This window comes from Drosophila subpulchrella, chromosome 3L (assembly GCF_014743375.2).
Source record: "Drosophila subpulchrella strain 33 F10 #4 breed RU33 chromosome 3L, RU_Dsub_v1.1 Primary Assembly, whole genome shotgun sequence".
In the NCBI taxonomy this organism is placed as follows: domain Eukaryota; kingdom Metazoa; phylum Arthropoda; class Insecta; order Diptera; family Drosophilidae; genus Drosophila; species Drosophila subpulchrella.
Window position 1 is genome coordinate 19,982,534 of NC_050612.1, and position 17,467 is coordinate 20,000,000.

The window sequence follows — 17,467 nt, forward strand, 5'->3', positions numbered from 1 at the left end:
GCAAAAGCATTAGAGTGTGCAAAAGTCAATAATAGTTTAGCTTATATGGTATATAGTAGCAGCAAGATATTGAACTTAAAATCAGGTAAATATACAGCTTTTAGTGGTAGTGATTAGCGGTTAATGGGTAATTTTATTATTTTGTGGCGTCTTTTTAGAATATACACATGATTTTTCTGGTTTCACTTAACAAGATTTAATTGTTATATTTGTAAAGACAATATTTATTATTGTTTTTGTATTTTTTTTTTATTAATATTAATTAGACTGTAGTTGAGTAGTTCGTGGGATGGTACATCGTTACTGGTGGGATATTTATAACTGGTGGTTTGTTTTTACAGGACATCTGTGTTTATGTTCAAACCTTCTTGGACAATTATCGTTCGTTCCTCGACAAATGTTTCCTCTGTTGAATATGGTATATGGGAGTTTTTGGCCGTGTTTTGGGAGTGGCACGAAAAGCGTAGGTAAGTTTTACAAAGCAGAGTTACATATTAAAAAAAAGAGATAAATATAAACTTTTTTCAGTATGCAAATTATAAAAGTCTCCTCATACTAATCGATTTTAGGTAAGGCTTAAAGAAAATTCCGTTTATCTTACTGACACTTACCTATTTTCACATGAGTGATGGCCTCGTGACTTTCAATTATTTGTGATGTCTCTATTATTCTCTAGATTTCCGTGAATCAAATTAGATAAAAATTGTTGAAATATGTAAATATTTATCTGCCCACTATTTACTGATTTTCCTTAAGCTTATTTAACTTTAGTTGAAATGCAAAAGTGACCCAAATTAAGGAAACGAATATTCAATTTTAAATATTTTCTTTTAGCATTTCAACTGTCTGCACAAAAAATTTTAAAATCGAACACAACAGATACACATTGAACATGATTCAAACCTCCTTTCCACATATTTTCCAGTCCTGTGATATGAAGTCCTCCCTAACAAACTTTCGGATGACGATCTCAATGGTGATTTCATACGTCTGAATCATGCGTATGAAGGCCTTGAATCCCACAGTAGCTGCCAGGATTGTCTCGTCCTCATTGGAAGACTCGCTCAGTATTTGGGAGATCAGCTCTTCGTGGCCCTCTCGCTCAACGAGCTGCACCAGGGCCGATTGGGACTCGGGTTTCTTCAGGGATATAAATATATTTTGCTCATACATGTAGGTAATCTCGTAATGTTCACAGCCATAACGCAAGAGCAGTCCAATCGTGGCCAAATCTCTCAGAGCAGACTCGCCAATTTGGCCAAAAGACTCGGCCTCAATGGACTCAAGCAGCCACTGGACCTCCTCGTGGTGCGATAGGACTTGAACGTCCTCAATCGTTATGATCTTCTGGCTGATTTTACTGCGTATAAGCTCCACAGTTTTGGTTATCTCTATTCTCTTGCTAGAAGTGTAAGTTTCTTTTTGCTCTACTTTCACCTCAATTTCTTCTTCCTCGTCATGCTGGGCTTTCTCCTCAATCTCTTCCTCCTCCTCGAGTTCTTCAACCTCTTCGATTATTTGGCTCGATCGCTTTCCGGCATCGGCAATTTTGCGATCTTTCACTTCCAAAACCTCGGATATTTCGCTCTTTTCTACGAGTATGGATACAGGTTGCTTCACTTTGACCACATTCATTGTAGTTTCTGCCGTGCTGGCTGGAATAATTCGGATTTCTGTCTTTTGAACGGTCTGCGACTCTGAGGCCCCGGATCTCCTAACCATTGTCTTTTTCCCGGCCTTCTTTTTAACGGTAGTCTTAGTCTTGGTCTCTTCGACTATGGTGCTTGTGGATGATATATCAAATTTGGCTCGCGTCATCGTCATGCCAATCTCGTTGATGAGCTTGCAGTTGTAGTAACCGCAGTCTTCATTTGCGATTTTCAGTATTTCTAGCGATGCTTCCTGTTCCTGCACTACCATGCGATACTTTTCAGATGCCCTAAGCTGAACGTTGTTGAAATACCATTGAATATCTAAAGTCAGGGGGTTAGGAAACAAACCAAGCTACATCAGGCCCCGAAACAATAACTCTTTTTGGGATACAATACCTGGTATCGGGTTGCCTGCAAACTGAATCGAGAACTTGGCTGTTTCGCCTAAGGCAGCACGGCAGTCACGCATTTCGTTTAGTAGTGATGGCGAGCATTTAGCAGCTATAAGCACAAAGATGGCATAATATCTATGGATTAGAGACTACCAGGATAATCTAAAAGCGGGATAGATAGGGGCGTGTTTATTTTGTGTACTTACACAGGTCGTTTCTTCGTTTTTGTTTGGGTGCATATATTTTATGTCTGTTTTTTTTCGAAGCCATATGAGAAAAGAGCTATGAACAGTAACACTGGTAGGTTTTTTAGATACATGCAACATTGGATTATTCGATACAATGTGAAGTGTAGAGCAAGCAGCGTTCTGGGAATGTTATACATTTTCTTTGAATTGGGTAAAAAATGGTGTGTTAGCTTAAGTTTAAAATAATTGCGAATTTAAAGAACCAATTACTTGCAGATGATTTACAGATATGGATACTGTAAGAGATACATTTTATATACGAACGATAGATAATTTGTAATTTATACTATAAGTTCTATATTGGCGTTTACTTTTTGGATCATTTTATTCATTAAGGGCTAAATGGGTTGGGAAAAGGGGTCAAGCCTTAGAGCTGTAGGGAACCGAGACAATCACAAAGGTACAATTTCTGGGGGAGGGCACTTCACAGGTTCACATATTTGTTGCTGTTGTACGATACAATGTATTATACATGGACAAATACAAAATAGAGACAGAAAATAGAATAAGACAGGAGACAGAGGACAGACTTTGTGAATTTGGTTGTTGTAGTTTTGTGGTTTAAGACAAAGGTACAGAAGACGTTTGTGTGTTGGTAACACGAAATTAAAACACATATACACATAACAGTGGTAACAGAGCTGGCATTAGTCGAGAATACATACCTTTGAGAGCCACCTGCATTTCTTCCATCTGAGTCACCCATTCCGGCTTGCGGTAATCCTTCGATCCAACGATGCCTTTAGGTATAGATGTGAACATAGTGGAAGTAACAAATAACAATCAATTATTATATTTGCTTGGAAAAAATAACACAAAGATATCTGTAAAGTTTTTCTGGTTATCCTTAAACTAAAGAAGTTTTGCTTTTATGTAATTTTCTTGTGTGAAGTTCTGCAAGTGTATAACGTATAAGTGTAAAGGGGGTTTTGGGTAATAATATATTGAGATTGGGTTCGGAAGGGATTGGGACATTTTATACAATGCAGCTCCAAATATCTGAAAAAGAATTTAACTAACAAAAACCAAATAACAGTTGATTCATATTATAGAGTGAACTCAATGCGGAATAAACCATATTAGTACCTTCGACCGCAAAGAGCGCCGTGGTCACTGCCACACCCAGTGGATTGTATGCCTCGAAACTAATTGTACCCAAATCATCGGGATAGACGTGGTTGATCACCAACACTGAGGTGCCGTCTTCGAAATTTTCGATCTGATATTCCTCGGAGGCGAATATCTGCTCGTCGTCGCGCAGCCATTTGACCTTCGGTTTTGGTTTTCCAACGACCTTAACCTCCAGCTTCGCTTGCTCGCCCTCTTTGGGCTCTATTTTCTCTGGCAGCTTTTTAATTATTTTCGGAGCTTGTTCGTCGATCGAGAGAGTCTAAAATAATTTGCGTATTAACATTTGGAATATTAGCATGGAAAATCCGTCGGTTGAAATCTCAAGTACAACAATTACGCTTACTCTATCTAGTAGATCCTCCTCAGATCCTGTGAGTCCAGTGATTTCAGAATCGGGGATATATTCAAATGCTAAAAAATACACATTCGAAAGCATTATCAATATAAGCGTGTCTCCACACGGAACTTCGTTGCAACGAACTCAAATAGTAACGGAAAATTATTTACAAATGAACGGATCAGTGGGATCAACCGTGGGAAAATAGGAGAAAACGATTTTATGGACTTGATAGACAGTAAGACTTTTAAAACAGTAGAATCACATGCGCAGGACCACAAAGGCAGTTAGTAAAAAGGGGGACGTTCAAAATTCTAAATTGACGGGGGATAGTGTAGTTATTGAAAAACCTATCTAGATGTGGGATGCATGTAGTGTGTAGAGTGGCACTACTTCCAGCTGGTTAACTAGTTAACTACCGATAGATACCATCTCAAGTACCTTGTATTTTAACGTTTGTCTTGCTCACGCTCTTGCCAACCTTGTTTGTGGCCACGCACTCGTATTTGCCCTCGTTTTCGGGGAAAACTTCCGTAATCTGCAGCTGGCAATTGCCTTGCAAGTCTTGCGATATCGTAGTTTCCTTGTTCTCAGAGATCTTCTCAGCATTGTGATACCACTCCACCTTTGGAGTGGGCTTTCCGGTAACTTGGCAGGTCAGCAGCAATGCCTCGCCGTCCATTACCTCCACGGGTTGAATGAGTTCCTCGACGAAGCGCGGCGACTCGAATTCCTCTGCCTCCTCTTGGGGCAGAGCTTCCGTTAGGTTGACGGTGGCCGTTGACGTCACTGAACCACCCACATTCTCGGCCCGGCAAGTGAAGGGTCCGACGAATTGCTTCTGGAAGTCCTCAATCAGCAGCGTTGACTTGTTGGCCTGGCTAACAATGCGCACTTCGTTGGAACTCTTGACTGGCTCGTTGTGCACAAACCACTGGAAGGAGGATAATGGCTCAGAGTCCACAACCGCTTCGATAATAGCCACTTCGTGCTCGCCAAAGTATTTGGGCTCGAGGGGCTGAACAAATCTTGGTGGCCTTATTTGCTCATCGGGCTTCTGATCTGAGACCACCACCGATCCCGAAGACTTGGCTTCGCCAACCTTGTTCTTCGCCCAGACTTCGTATTTGCCAGTTCGCTTTCGCGTCATATTGATAACCTTAATAGTGGTTGTAGTCTCTGTGGTTTCTATGATAATCTCCTCATTCTCGATGACCTCGCGACCATTGCGCATCCATTTGACTTCTGGCCTAGGCAAGCCGTCGTATTTGGCCTCGAAGAAGAGTGTACCACCAGTAGGTACAACCACGGCGTTCAATGGAGTTACGGTGGGTGCCTTGAGAATCTCCCGGGGAACTTCATCAACCCGACTTAGGATATTGGCATTGCCAATGGCACGTCCAAATTGGTTCTGCGCCTGCACAGAGTAGATAACTGCTTCATTGGGAGTGGGGTTGATAACCTCCAGAGCCACATCACCGGTTTTCTCATCATAGAACAATTGCACGGTCTCACTGGGGATAACTTCCTCTACACCTCTGTACCATTTCACCTGAGGATTGGGTTTTCCTGCCACTTGACAGGTCACCGTAACCTTTAGCCGCTCGGGCTGCTTCTCCTCAGTAAACTCAATCTTTAGTGGTTTTGTAAACTGGGGTGCAACTCCTTGTTCTTTTTCTAAATTTAACGTGAATAAGTGTATTTAAATATTATGTGTGCTTTTTGTCTAATGTTAGGGAATTATATACATAAAGAATTGGGGTCAAGGTAAGTTAAGCTTAAGGTCGGCTTGAAAGTCGTAAGAATTACTTAGAATCAAAAAGGGATTCCCGCTAAATAAACATAAAAAGTCTTTCTAAAAAATTATGTTTGGAAAACTTCAACTTTTTGAGTTTTTTAAACAGGAATCCTTTTACTAAAGCTAAAGGACTCTTACCTAATATAATGTTGGTACGACTTGTTGCGACTCCAGCCTCGTTCTTGGCCTCACATGTATAGACGCCAACATCGCTTGGTGTGACCTTGGCAATCTTCAGCTGTGCCACTTGCTCGACGACAGTGATCTCGTACTTCTCCGAAGCAAACAGTAGGATGTCGTTGAAGTACCAGTTGATCTCGGGGAATGGAACTCCTTCCACCTTGCACTCTAGCACGGTGGGTTCTTCGGGAACGCATTGACGGGGACGCAGCTTCTCGGTAATCCTAGGTGGCTTAATCTCCTTCTTCTTCTTCTTAACCAGCTTGCGCTCCTGACCAATAACCTCGGCGGTGGTCGTCTCTTCCAGGTTTTGAGTAAGCTGCTGGTCCTCTATGAGCTCCTCGTCGGCCACCTTGTCAATGCCCTCTTGAATTCTCTTCTGCGTGATCAACTCCAACTCCGGCAGGGGTTGGCTGTCGTCCAGCACCACGCGACGCTTCTCCTTTTTGATGATGTTCGATGTGACTTTCATCTCGAGATCACGTCGGACGTCTTCCACATCCAGCTCGATGAGCTGTTCAGTCGTAATGAATTGAGGTCTTGTGTCTTCAGTCTTTTTGAGTAGAGTAATAGTCTTTTGTGAGATCTCTTGGGATATTTCATCCACCTTTTCGATTTCAGCAATGGCCGCTTCTAGTAGCTGGGGTTGTCCTTCGATGGAGGCCTCCTTTAGTCGTTTTGTGCGCTTCTTATGCGCCTTCTGCTTGGCCTCAGGCGTCTCCTCTGTGGGTACAACTTCCTCTTCGGGCAGAACGTCTTCCGAAACTGCCACGACCTTAATATCTTCCACTGGCAACTCTTCCACTTGATCTTCCTCCACGATAGGCTCGTCGAAGGGCACAACCTCTTCTTCCGACACCTCGTCCACTGAGGGCGTGGCCTTCTTCAGCTTGGGCTTCTTCTTTTTTTCCTTTTTAACCTTAGGCTCCTTAGGCTGCTTATCTTCGGGCAGCTTGAGGGGTTCAAGCTGCAGTTCCTCATCTTCGCTATCTGGCTTTTCTTCTGGCACAAGTTGTGGACCGGGGATGGCTTTTTCTGGCCTTTGCGGCTCTTCCACTGGTTTTGAAGGAATTGGCTTGAGTTGAACTTCTTCCGGCTGCTCTTCGGGCAGTGGACGGCGTTTACCGGATGGCCACTTCTTTTCCTCCAACACTTCCTCTTCCGGTTTCTTCTTCTCTTCTCGCTTCCACGGCACCTGAGGTTGCTCCTCTTCGGGCTTAGGCTCCTTCTCAATGTCGATGTGTTCGGCCTCCTCCAGTTGGGTTGGCTCAGCATCGGCTATTTCGGGCAAATCTTCGTGTTTCGGCTTCTTCACCTTCTTGGTCTTACGCTTCTCCTCCTGGACGATTTCTTCCTCCTTTCTCTCGACATGCTGCAAGTCTACTTCCTCCAGCTTGACTTCTTCGGGCTTGATAGATGTGCGTTGAGTTGGCTTCAGGCGTACTTCCTCGATGGTCGCCTCCTGGGGAAGCTCTTTCTTTGGCCGAGTTACCCTCTTAAGAGCAACTTCTTCCACCTTCTCAATGATTTCTTCCTTTCTTGGCTTCGGCTTGGGTGCAATTTTTTGTTCGGGGGTAACTTCTTCGACAGGCTGTTCCTCAGGAATAACTTCGACTGGCGGCACTTCTTCAGGCTGAGTTTCCTCCTCCTCAAGCTCTTCGATATCTTCAACAGGTTCTTCGGTTGATTCTTCGGTGGTAGTTTTCGTCTTAGGCTTCTTCTTCTTGACGCGCTTTTTCGTCACATCCACTATTTGATCTTCAGTTGTAACAACAAATTCTTTTACCTCGAATTCTGTTTCAGGTGTCTCGGGTTGTGTGGCTTCGGAGACAACTGCAGTCCTTTTCAGGGGTTTTAACGTAACCTCCTCCAATTGTTCTTTCTCGGGCAGAGGACGTTGTTTTCTTGGCGCAGACTTCAGCGAAACTTTTTCAACTTGCTCAACCTCTTGAACCTTGGGTGCAGGCTTGGGCTTTTTGGGTTCCTCGGGAACTGATTCTTCAACCTCCTCAATAGGTTCTTCAACCTCTTCTGCATGCTCTACTGACTCCTCTTCGGTGACCTTCTTTTTAGGCTTCTTAATCTTTTTCGCCTCGCGCTGTTCCTCTACAATTTCTTCTAGCTCTTCGGTAATTTCTTCTTCTTGGAGAGTTTCCTCTACTGCCTGTTCTTCTTCTACTTCCGTCTTTTCTAAAGTCTTCTTGGGTTTCTTTACTTTTTTTACCTTTCGCTTCTCTTCCAAGATCTCTTCTTGTTCCACGATCTCTTCTTGTTCTTCTATGGGCTCCTCTTCTTGAATTTCCTCTTCGGGCTGTTCTTCAACATCAGTCTTTTCAACGGTTTGTTTGGGTTTCTTTACTCTCTTGACCTTTTTCTTCTCTTCCACAACCTCTTCTTGTTCTTCCACGGCCGATTCTTGCACTTCAACGATTTCTTCTTGCTTTTCGATTACTTCTTTTTCAGGCTGTTCCTCTTCGGTCACCTGCTGCGTTGGCTTGGGCTTCTTTGCCTTCTTCAGCTTGCGTTTTTCTTCAACAATTTCACCGAGCTCTTCGATAACTTCATCCTTAGGCACTTCCTCTTCGGGAGCAATATCCTCTTCCGGCTGCTCTTCAAACACCTCCTCAGGAGCTTCTTTCGTGGGCTTTGGCTTTTTGGTCTTTTTGATTCGACGCCTTTCTTCGACAATAGCCTGCTCTTCTTCAACGACAACCTCGATTTGGGCATCTACCTCATCGGGATGCACTTCTTCAACGGGCTCTGGCTTGGGAGCCTTCTTCTTGCCACGCTGCCACAAGACAGGCTCTGGCCTCTCCTCAGCCTTGGGCTCTTCAGGCAGGACATCGACTGCTTCCTCGTAGGTCTTAACAGGAGCTTCCTCAATCTTCTCTTCAACAACTTCTTGTGGTTGCGGCTTCTTTTTCTTACCGCGTTCCCAAAGCACAGGTTGTGCCTCAGGCTGAACAGGCTTAGCCTCTTCTTCCAGAGTGTCAACAGCGACCTCCAGTTTTTTAGGCACTTCTTCGATAACTTGCTGTTCTGGCTTAACCTTCTTACCACGCTCCCACAAAACAGGCTGAGATTGAGGTTCAATGGGCTTAGGCACCTCCTCTTCCAGAGTGTCGACGGCAACCTCGAGAGTCTTGGGAATCTCGGGCACTTGCTCTTCGGGCTTCAGGGGCTTCTTCTTGCCACGCTCCCATAAGACAGGCTGCGGTTGCTCCTGCAGTTGAGGTAGTGGTTCTTCAGGCAACTCATCGGTTACTTCCTCATAAGCCTTTTGCGCCGGCTGCTCCACTGATTGTGGTACGGGCCTAGAGCTCTTCAACGCTTTCAGTTGGATCTCTTCAGTCTTCTGAGTCTCCTTTGGACGAGGACGGGGCGTTGGCTTCAAGGTAACCTGCTCCACCTTTTGCTCCGGCTCTCGTGGTGGAATCACCCGGCGAACAGCCGTCTTCTTTGTGTCCTCAACGATCTGTTGCTCGACCAGTTGAGATTGCACCACTTCCTGGGAAGTTATGGTTTCCTTCTTCTTGCCACGTTCCCATAAGACTGGCACAGGTTCTGGTTGCTGGACGGGAGTGGGCTCATCCAACTTGTCGTGTGCCTCCTCGAAGGCCATTTGTTGTGGCTGTGGTTTTTTCTTGCCCCGCTCCCACATAACTGGCACCGGTTGGGGCTGTTGAACCGGAGTGGGTTCAACCAGCTCATCATGCATTTCCTCGTACGTCTTTGGCTTCTCCTCGTATTCTTCCTGAACAGGTGCCGCCTGAGGCTGCACATACTGAGGTTGTTCCGGCTTCTTCCTACCACGATCCCACATCACAGGTTGTTGCTGCAGCAGCTGCTGCTCCTGCGTATCCTGACGCTCCTGTAGATGAAGCAACGAGGAGTCCTCCACCTGAATAAACTTTTGGGGCTCGCGTGGCTCACGCCAGCTAAAAGCCTCCTGCTGGGTGCGTTGGCTTATGATCTTCTGGTGCTCATACTGCTCTATGCTCATCATCTGCGAGTCCTCGATCTGGGTGAACTGCTGGCGCTGAGCCTCCTCGATGGAGCTTTGCTGTTGCACTAACTTTTGTCTGTCGGTAGTCTGAGAGATTATTGTGTCCTCGACTGAAGTCAGGGGCTGCAATTGTGGGCGCTGTTGTTGTTGGCGCCAGTTGACAGCATGCTGTTCGCGTATCAATTTCTGGGCCTCCAGTTTTTCGCGCTCCGAAACATGCATAATATTCACATCCTCGGTGGTGATAAACTGCTGCTTATAAATGTTGGACTGATCTTCGTACTGCTGAAGTTCATCTCGACGCATAACCTTAGAGATCGAACCCTTGGAGCTCTCATCAATCATGACGTGTGTCTCTTCGGCTATACCAGTTTGATATTCCTCGGTGATGGCTTGCTGAGCCTGCAGGTGACGCAGCTCAACTTCCTCAATCTTGAACTTGTCGATCTGCTTGGTTACCTTCTGCACACTCTTCAGCTGCTGGCGCATTTCCTTCCAGGGAATGAGATCCTTGGCGTTTTGCTGCTGTGTGATAAGCTTATCGATCTGGTCAGTCATCTCCATAATCTCAACACTTTCCATGCTCTTTAGCCGCTGGATTTCTTTGGTGCGTTGTACCTGTTCCACCTGAGCCTGCTGCGGTAGCTGCTCATCGGTTTCAATTTGACCCTCAAGGGGTCGCAGGTAGACCTCATCCAGATCAAATTTGTTGAGTTGTTGCTGAACACTCTCAACTGCCTTTAGTTTTTCGCGCATGGTGATCCAAGGAACTGCTTCCTTTTCGGTCTTACCAGCAATGATCTGCTCCAGAGTAGCACCCAAACTCATGATACCCTGATCGCGTTCGGTTTTAATGGATTTCAGAACAACCTGAGCTGCTTCTAGTTTGGGAGTAGGCTTCTTTTTCTCAATTGGAGTAGCCTTTAAGCTAATTGTCTCCTCGGTCCAGGATTTAACCGGCTCGGGCTTGAAGCCGGGCAGAAAGACACCCTTATCCAAAGAACGCCCACGAGTGGGACGCGAAGATTTGCGCCACGGTATCACCTTGGTCGCAGGCTGCAGGGACTTGCTGCGCACTTTGGGTTTCTTCTGGCGCGATCTACCCTGGTGCTGACCCTGCCCGTTGACGCCCAGGAATTGACCAAACTGCTGGCCGGGTTGCTGGCCAGGTTGGAAAGCTTGGGGCGACTCGGGGGCACTGTCCTCCCGGCCAGAGGAAGAGGACTCATCCTCGGCGGAATCAATTGTTCGCAATTGAAAGGCCGAGATGCGTCGTTCTAAAAGGGATCAAGGGGAGGTGGCATTTAATATACCCATATACCCATAGCAAACAGTAAGACATAGCTAAACACATCCAGAGTTCGAGTAGAGTAAGAAAACCTTTTAAAATGGATCTACTTACCTAAGGTTGGTTAGATAATAATTGGTTAATGCAAAGTAAGAACATTTAATGAAAAGCTAAAAAAAAGTCAATGAGAGTATACAAAAATCGGAAAATATTTTTTAATCCATTTGGTTTTTACTTGTTTAATCTGACAACTCAAGGCGCATATCGTTTGTAAGGTCATTGAGATTTCAAATGGACTCCTATATCCACCACTTACCTGCGCTCCCATGCAAATGTTGATGATTCGCTTGAACGGCTCTTAAAAATAAATCATAGTACTTTGACATATGTGAACAATGAACTTGAATATTTAAAATTAGTATGGTGAATATCAGAGCATACATTTTACGCATAGAACGGTCTCGAAAAAGGAAACCCAAAACCCTCCACCTGAAAAATGTGCGTGTGTGGACCACAAATCAAATTTGCCTGGCCGACAGCTCATCTGCGTTGACCGTGAATAACGCATAAATGGGATTGGGCCCTAGGTCAATACATATTTTTCATAATTGGCATTGATAAAAATAGGTTCGAGTAGTCAGAGTGAGTTCGTGGTTTATCTTTGTTTCGTGATTCACTAATCGGGTGTGACGAATCCACTTGGGGATGATTAAAATTGCATTAGCCTGCACCTAATCTGGCACACTGTCATGACAGCAATTGGGCAATTCGCAACGAATAGTGACATTCGTTTGACTTGAACTCATCATCATCTTTATAGGACAGGAGGGGGATTGGGACTGGGACTGTGGCCAGGCAAGTGTACAATTGAGAGCAAACAATTCAAATGCCAGTGTATACATTAAGGCCAAAAATAGATATCTGATTAGTGGCGGCTACGTCACCAGGTGGGGCTGCTCAGTTCGGCATCGGCAGAGCTACTACAGATTTATGGGCGGGGTGTGTCCGCTTCGATATTCTCGGGGCCCATATAGACTGGCCATATAGGCAGAGCGCAGTGCGGCGCACTCCAACGATCTCATTCGTTTGTAGACAACAATCGGCCGCAGAACAGAACAGATCACAAGGTAGACAGTTCTTGGATGGGGCATATAGACGAATTCCCCTGCATTGACATTACCTACCTGTAGTTCCCGATTTTCTGGCGACTTTTGGATGACAGGAAGCAAGCAACAGCGGTGCAATCAATAAAGCAGCAGCTTTGTGGCAAGGAGAGGAGCGTTTTGCAGTAGTTATCAAAAACAAGTTTCCAATCATTATGCATTTTGCTTGGATTTATTTATAGACGCGGTATTGGTTTTAAGTATTAAATACATGAGAGATACAATTAAACAACAAAAGAGTGTACGCGAGTGTTGGTCTAAACCAAAATCATTTAAATGGAAACAAATCAATCAAAGTTCAAAGTCATCGTATTGTGGTCGAACATAAGAACATATCGAGTAAACATAAACATGACAGATAATCGGGATTCTAGATACAGTAGATAAGACTTAAAACGAAGGTCGCATGAGTTTTTATGATTAATTTTTTAGTAAAGCTTCTCGCCACAAAGGAAACATGTAACAAAAAAGTAGTCAACACATTGGCGGCATAAGCGGCAAATACTTTTGAGATTCTTTCGGTTTTTTTTACACGAAATGGATGATTGATTGGTGGTGAACAAGAGCGAAAGTGTGTGACAAACAAAGTATGGTAACGAAACGAATTAGTAAAAAGCGGTAATAAAAAATGAATTATAAAATCTCATGCAACATCACTAAAAAATAAATAAAGTTCAATTAAATTAAATTCAATTAAAATAAACAATACAAGTTCATCATCATTTCAACATCGCCTACTATCAACATCATCATCATCATCGATTTACTGAAGGACTGGAGCGTACGACATTCGGTTCGGAGTTGTTGGTAAAAGTCAAGTACAGAATGGTATCTTAAAGCTTCCTATCGAACCCTTTTTAACATGGATTTTTTTTCAGACTGGGGACTACAGAGGGTAAACCATTGCTTAAGGACCGGAATCTGTTTCAACCTGGCAGCTAAATATAAAACTAAGTGCAACCATGAATCACTGAGGCCCGAGGCTCGATGACTGAACAGCCGTAACTGATTAATCTAATTAAATTCGTTTCTGCACCATAAACAGAATCATCAATTCATGTTCTTCCCTAATGACCAAGTGTATGAGTCGCCCGACTAACATCGGTATATCTCTCATCTCTACCTGATCCACCTTATAGACAGCATTAGCAACAACAACAACAGGTAATTTATCATTCTATTTTTCTCTCTAGAACCTAAGAAACAAACCCCAAATATATTTATTTCGGTTTCGGTGTTTTCGTTTTATTGAAAGAAAATTGAAATAAATTTCAAGATTTACTTGAGAAAATACGTGAATGTTTTTCATTGTAGCCGAAAGCCAGAAATCCAGACAGCACCGCCTGGCTAAAAATAGCGGAACGGATTTTTTAACGCTAATCTATTGGAAATTAGTTCTCGAAAGCCAAACATTCTCCAAAAAAGAAATTGAAAATAGAACAGCCGCTGGGCGTACATATGTCTCTATATGTCTGAGTAGGGTGGCAGCTGAAAGGCTTTCAATATTTTCAGTTTTCTGTTTTTCAGACCGAAGTCGCTGCTAGATTTGTGCTAGTTTTTGCGCACGTTCACATGGGGGCGAAGGAACGAAAATTGGAAAATGGGAAATGTGTATCTGGCAGATACAAGATACTCGCACCACTGGCATCGCCACTGTGCGCTAGATGTGTCATCCATAATATTTTATGCTAATATTCAAATGAAAAATAAAACTTTCACGCTCGAGCGGAGGCGGGACAAATGTGCGTTTTGCACACGGCCCCAAAACTATCCATCCTACTCATAGATGAGGTACATAATATCTATATGTCTATAGGTATATTTACGGACGGGCACTGAAGAATATTATTATGTATGCTTAAAGTGGCCTGCTCTAGAGTATATAAGCTGCCTTATATTTATAACTCAACTCAAGGGGCTAGAGATCGCTATATATATTCTACATTTGGTTTTTGAGTCATTTCTACTTTCACTCAACTCGCGGCAGAAATTTTTAAATTCTTAAATTGTATTTAATGGCTGCTGCTGTTGTTGCTTTTGCTGTCTTGGCCGTGCCAGAAAGAAAAATGGTCTATAAATATTTATGTTGCAAAATACTTGTAATTATTTTTATTATTTTTCAATTAAAAATTGCTTTCATTTTTTTGTGGTTCTTTTCGGTTACGTTCTCGTGTTAGACATCTTTAAATTAAATGTTTTAGCTGCATCTTATTTTTTTGTTTTTGTTTGACATTTTGCAATGGTTAGTAAAAATAACTCGTTCGTTTGATAGTTTAGAAAAAAATCCATGTTGAAAGTAGTTTCGACAGGTTCGCATTAAAATATTCTTCACTCAAACTTTTACGACTAGTAGTTGATCATATATATAGGTAGGTTGAGGGGTAGTAGTAACTGTATGTAATACGTCAGTAACTCGGGGATTAATAGTAAAAGTTCTTCACGGTCGTTGTTTTTGTTTTTGTTCTTTTCTTTATCTTTTTTGAGCATTCTTTGGAGTTGGTTTGTTGATGTTGGTTGGTTTGTTTTGTTTGTTTGAACACGGTTCGCTTACGTTTGGTTTTCGCTTGGTTTCGAACTCTGGTTTCGGTTTTGGCTTAGTTTTAGTTTAATCCTTACTTTTAACAGTCAGTTTGGCTGAGGATTCAACCTGGCCGGTGGACGAGGTTACGCGTACAGTAAAGATGCCCGAATCCTCCTCGTAGGTGGTGCCAATCAGGAGCACAGCGCTGTTGCCATCGAAGATCATCTGGAAGTAGGAAAGGGGATTATTAGTTTTAAGTCTATACTGGAATCTTAAGGTGTCAGATTAGGTATAATAGGCTTAAACAATGCTCGCCAGCAGAAGGAGCATATACTTCTGGCTTATGCCGATAGCTATGGAATCGTCTTAAAAAATAAACATTTGGTATCTCAACCCACCTGGAAATCTGGGGTTTCGGGGATCAGCTGACCCTCGCGGAACCACTGGACACTGGTGGCCTTCACCTTGCCGGTCACAGTTGTCTTGAACTGGGCGGGCATGCCCTCGGTGACGGAGACATCCTTGAGGGCAGTGATGGTGGGCGGGGCGTCCAGGTTCTCGATGGGACGGACCTTCAGCTGGGCGCTGGTCTGAATGCTGCCCAGCTTGTTCTCGGCCACGCACTTGTAGGTGCCCTCGTCCTCGGGGAAGGCCTCCGAGATGACCAGCTGGTAGTACTCGCCCTGACGGCTCATCTGGAAGTAGCGCGATGGCTTCACAAAGTTCTCGCCTCGCATCCAGCGGGCGGTGGGCGTGGGCTTGCCATCCACGCGGCAGCGGAAGATCACCTTGCTGCCCTCCTCCACGGACTGGCTCTTCAGCTGCTCCACAATATGCGGGGCCTTCTCGCTGCCCGGAGTGGTTGGCTTCTCCGGCTTGGTGGGCGACTGGACAATGCAATCGCCATCGCAGCGAGCCTCTCCGGCGGCATTGACGGCCACACACTCGTAGCGACCGGAATCCTCGGCGAAGGGTTCGATGATGAGCAGGGTGTGAACACTGTCCTCCTCAAGCATCTTGAACTTGATGCTCGGCTGAATCTTCATGCCGTTCTTCAGCCAGTAAACGTCCAGGGGGCGGGTTCCCGTGACCTTGGCATCGAAGCGAGCCAGCTGTCCGGTGGCCACGGTGGTGCTCTGGATGGTGGTCACAAAGCTGGGAGGCTGAATGCCACCCTTTCCGGCACGACGACGCTCCTCGACCACGAGATTGGCACTGCACTTGGCGGTTCCTCCACGATTTTCGGCCACACACGAGAACACGGCGGAATCCTCGACGAACACCTGACGGATAATCAGAATCGACTTGCCGCTAAAGGTGTGGATCTGCAAATCTGGCGAGTTCTGGATGGGGAAGCTTTCGCGGAACCATTTAACCGTGGGATTGGGCTCGCCATCGAATTCCACTTCGAACTTGGCCTGCTCGTTTTCAAAGACGCGGCAAGGTTGGATCTTCTTGGTGAAGACCGGAGCCTTAGCTGGCTTCACGGGTCCTTGGACCACTCGCTCCTGAATGGTGCCCTTGTGCTCCACCTCGGTGGTTTCGGTGGCGGTGATCTTGCGGGTAATCTCGAGGTCACCCTGGATCTCCTTCTGCACCTGCTGCTGCTTGTTCATGTGAACCTCGCGTCCATGGACAGAGGATTCGGAGGGTTCAGCGGTGCCCTTGGGTGGGGCAGCCTGCACCTGGGTGGTACTGGTCTTCTCTTGCCTATAGGAAGGGATTATTAATTGTGTTCATACTGTGCTGCTTCTGGACTACTCACAGATTTTCTTCGTACGACTGGGCCATTCCCTTGGCCTGAGAGCTGCTCACGACCTTCTCGCCGGGAATGGCGTACTGATGATTGTCCCTACGAAGGTTGGTCTCCTTTAGAAGCTGCTCAGTTTCTAGAGTCTGCAGCTTGTTGTAGTAATCCTCGCTCTTCTTGGCCTTGACATTTTGCTGCCAGTCAGGTGTTGGTGGTTTATATTGCTTGGGCTTGAGGTGCTCCACTCCCTTCAGGGTATGTGAGCTCTGCTCGGAAAGAACCTGCTTACGCTCGTCGAATACCTTCTCCAGTTCGTTCTCCTGGCGCTCCTTCTGGTAGGCAGCTAGTTCGTAATCATACCATGCTAAACAAGATTTCATGAGATTATTCAGTGATTCTCAGAATATATCTAAACAAAAATTCTTCATAAAGCCAGTTATAGCTCAATCACATGCACTTTCTGGATGATCTTGAAGCGTTAGAATATAAATTCAACATGCAATAAGATCTAAAAAATTATTTACAACCGTCGACTTAGTAGAAATTATGATCAAAGAGTTAAGAACTTGGGAGGGTTTCCACAGAGGTTCACTAGCTCTTTTTGGGTTCTTTTCTTCGGAGGGGACAGCAAATGAGTAGAGACAGAGAGAGGAACAATGATCAGCTGGATGATAACCACAGTTTAGAACAGACGGAAAGTGCACACGCAAAACTACGTTATAACCATATTACCCCAGGTCCGGCAATACTTAGAAAGTCGCTCTTCTTGGTTTCCTCTGCGCGATTTCCTCTTCTGAAGTCTCTCGCTGACTGGAGTACTATAATCGATCTTTTTTTAGGATTTTCAGGGATTTGGGAAGCATTTTGGGTTTTTGGTAATATTGTGCTTGGTGTCTATACTGTTTAAACTACTTGGAATGTGGCTATAGTAGAGCAATTAACTTGGGTGCTACGGCTACGTAAACTTTTGTGGCATGTGGCATGTTGTATGTTGGAATGTA

General features: G+C 44.6%; 1 protein-coding gene and 1 long non-coding RNA gene across 18 annotated transcripts in view; one reads left to right on the top strand and one right to left on the bottom strand.

The window, feature by feature from the left end:
• Nucleotides 1-17,467, bottom strand: part of LOC119554814 (titin) — a 138,626-nt gene that overhangs the window by 48,056 nt on the left and 73,103 nt on the right. For 6 of the 17 annotated variants that reach the window (XM_037865866.1, XM_037865868.1, XM_037865867.1 and 3 more), the window contains 8 exons: nt 16,482-16,830; nt 15,115-16,426; nt 14,812-14,941; nt 5,697-11,021; nt 4,202-5,437; nt 3,767-3,834; nt 3,379-3,682; nt 2,958-3,032 (listed from right to left, as the gene is read on the bottom strand). In XM_037865866.1, coding sequence (XP_037721794.1) covers nt 2,958-3,032; nt 3,379-3,682; nt 3,767-3,834; nt 4,202-5,437; nt 5,697-11,021; nt 14,812-14,941; nt 15,115-16,426; nt 16,482-16,830 — 8,799 coding nt within the window. Of the gene's footprint in view, nt 1-113; nt 407-611; nt 673-903; nt 1,974-2,048; nt 2,154-2,957; nt 3,033-3,083; nt 3,308-3,378; nt 3,683-3,766; nt 3,835-4,201; nt 5,438-5,696; nt 11,022-14,012; nt 14,942-15,114; nt 16,427-16,481; nt 16,831-17,467 lie in introns of those variants that run through there. The other 11 variants (XM_037865872.1, XM_037865870.1, XM_037865877.1 and 8 more) reach the window with 7 other exon arrangements.
• LOC119554818 lies at nt 12,096-12,502 on the top strand. Its single transcript, XR_005219843.1, has 2 exons — nt 12,096-12,159; nt 12,223-12,502. It is a non-coding gene; the product is annotated as an uncharacterized LOC119554818 (long non-coding RNA).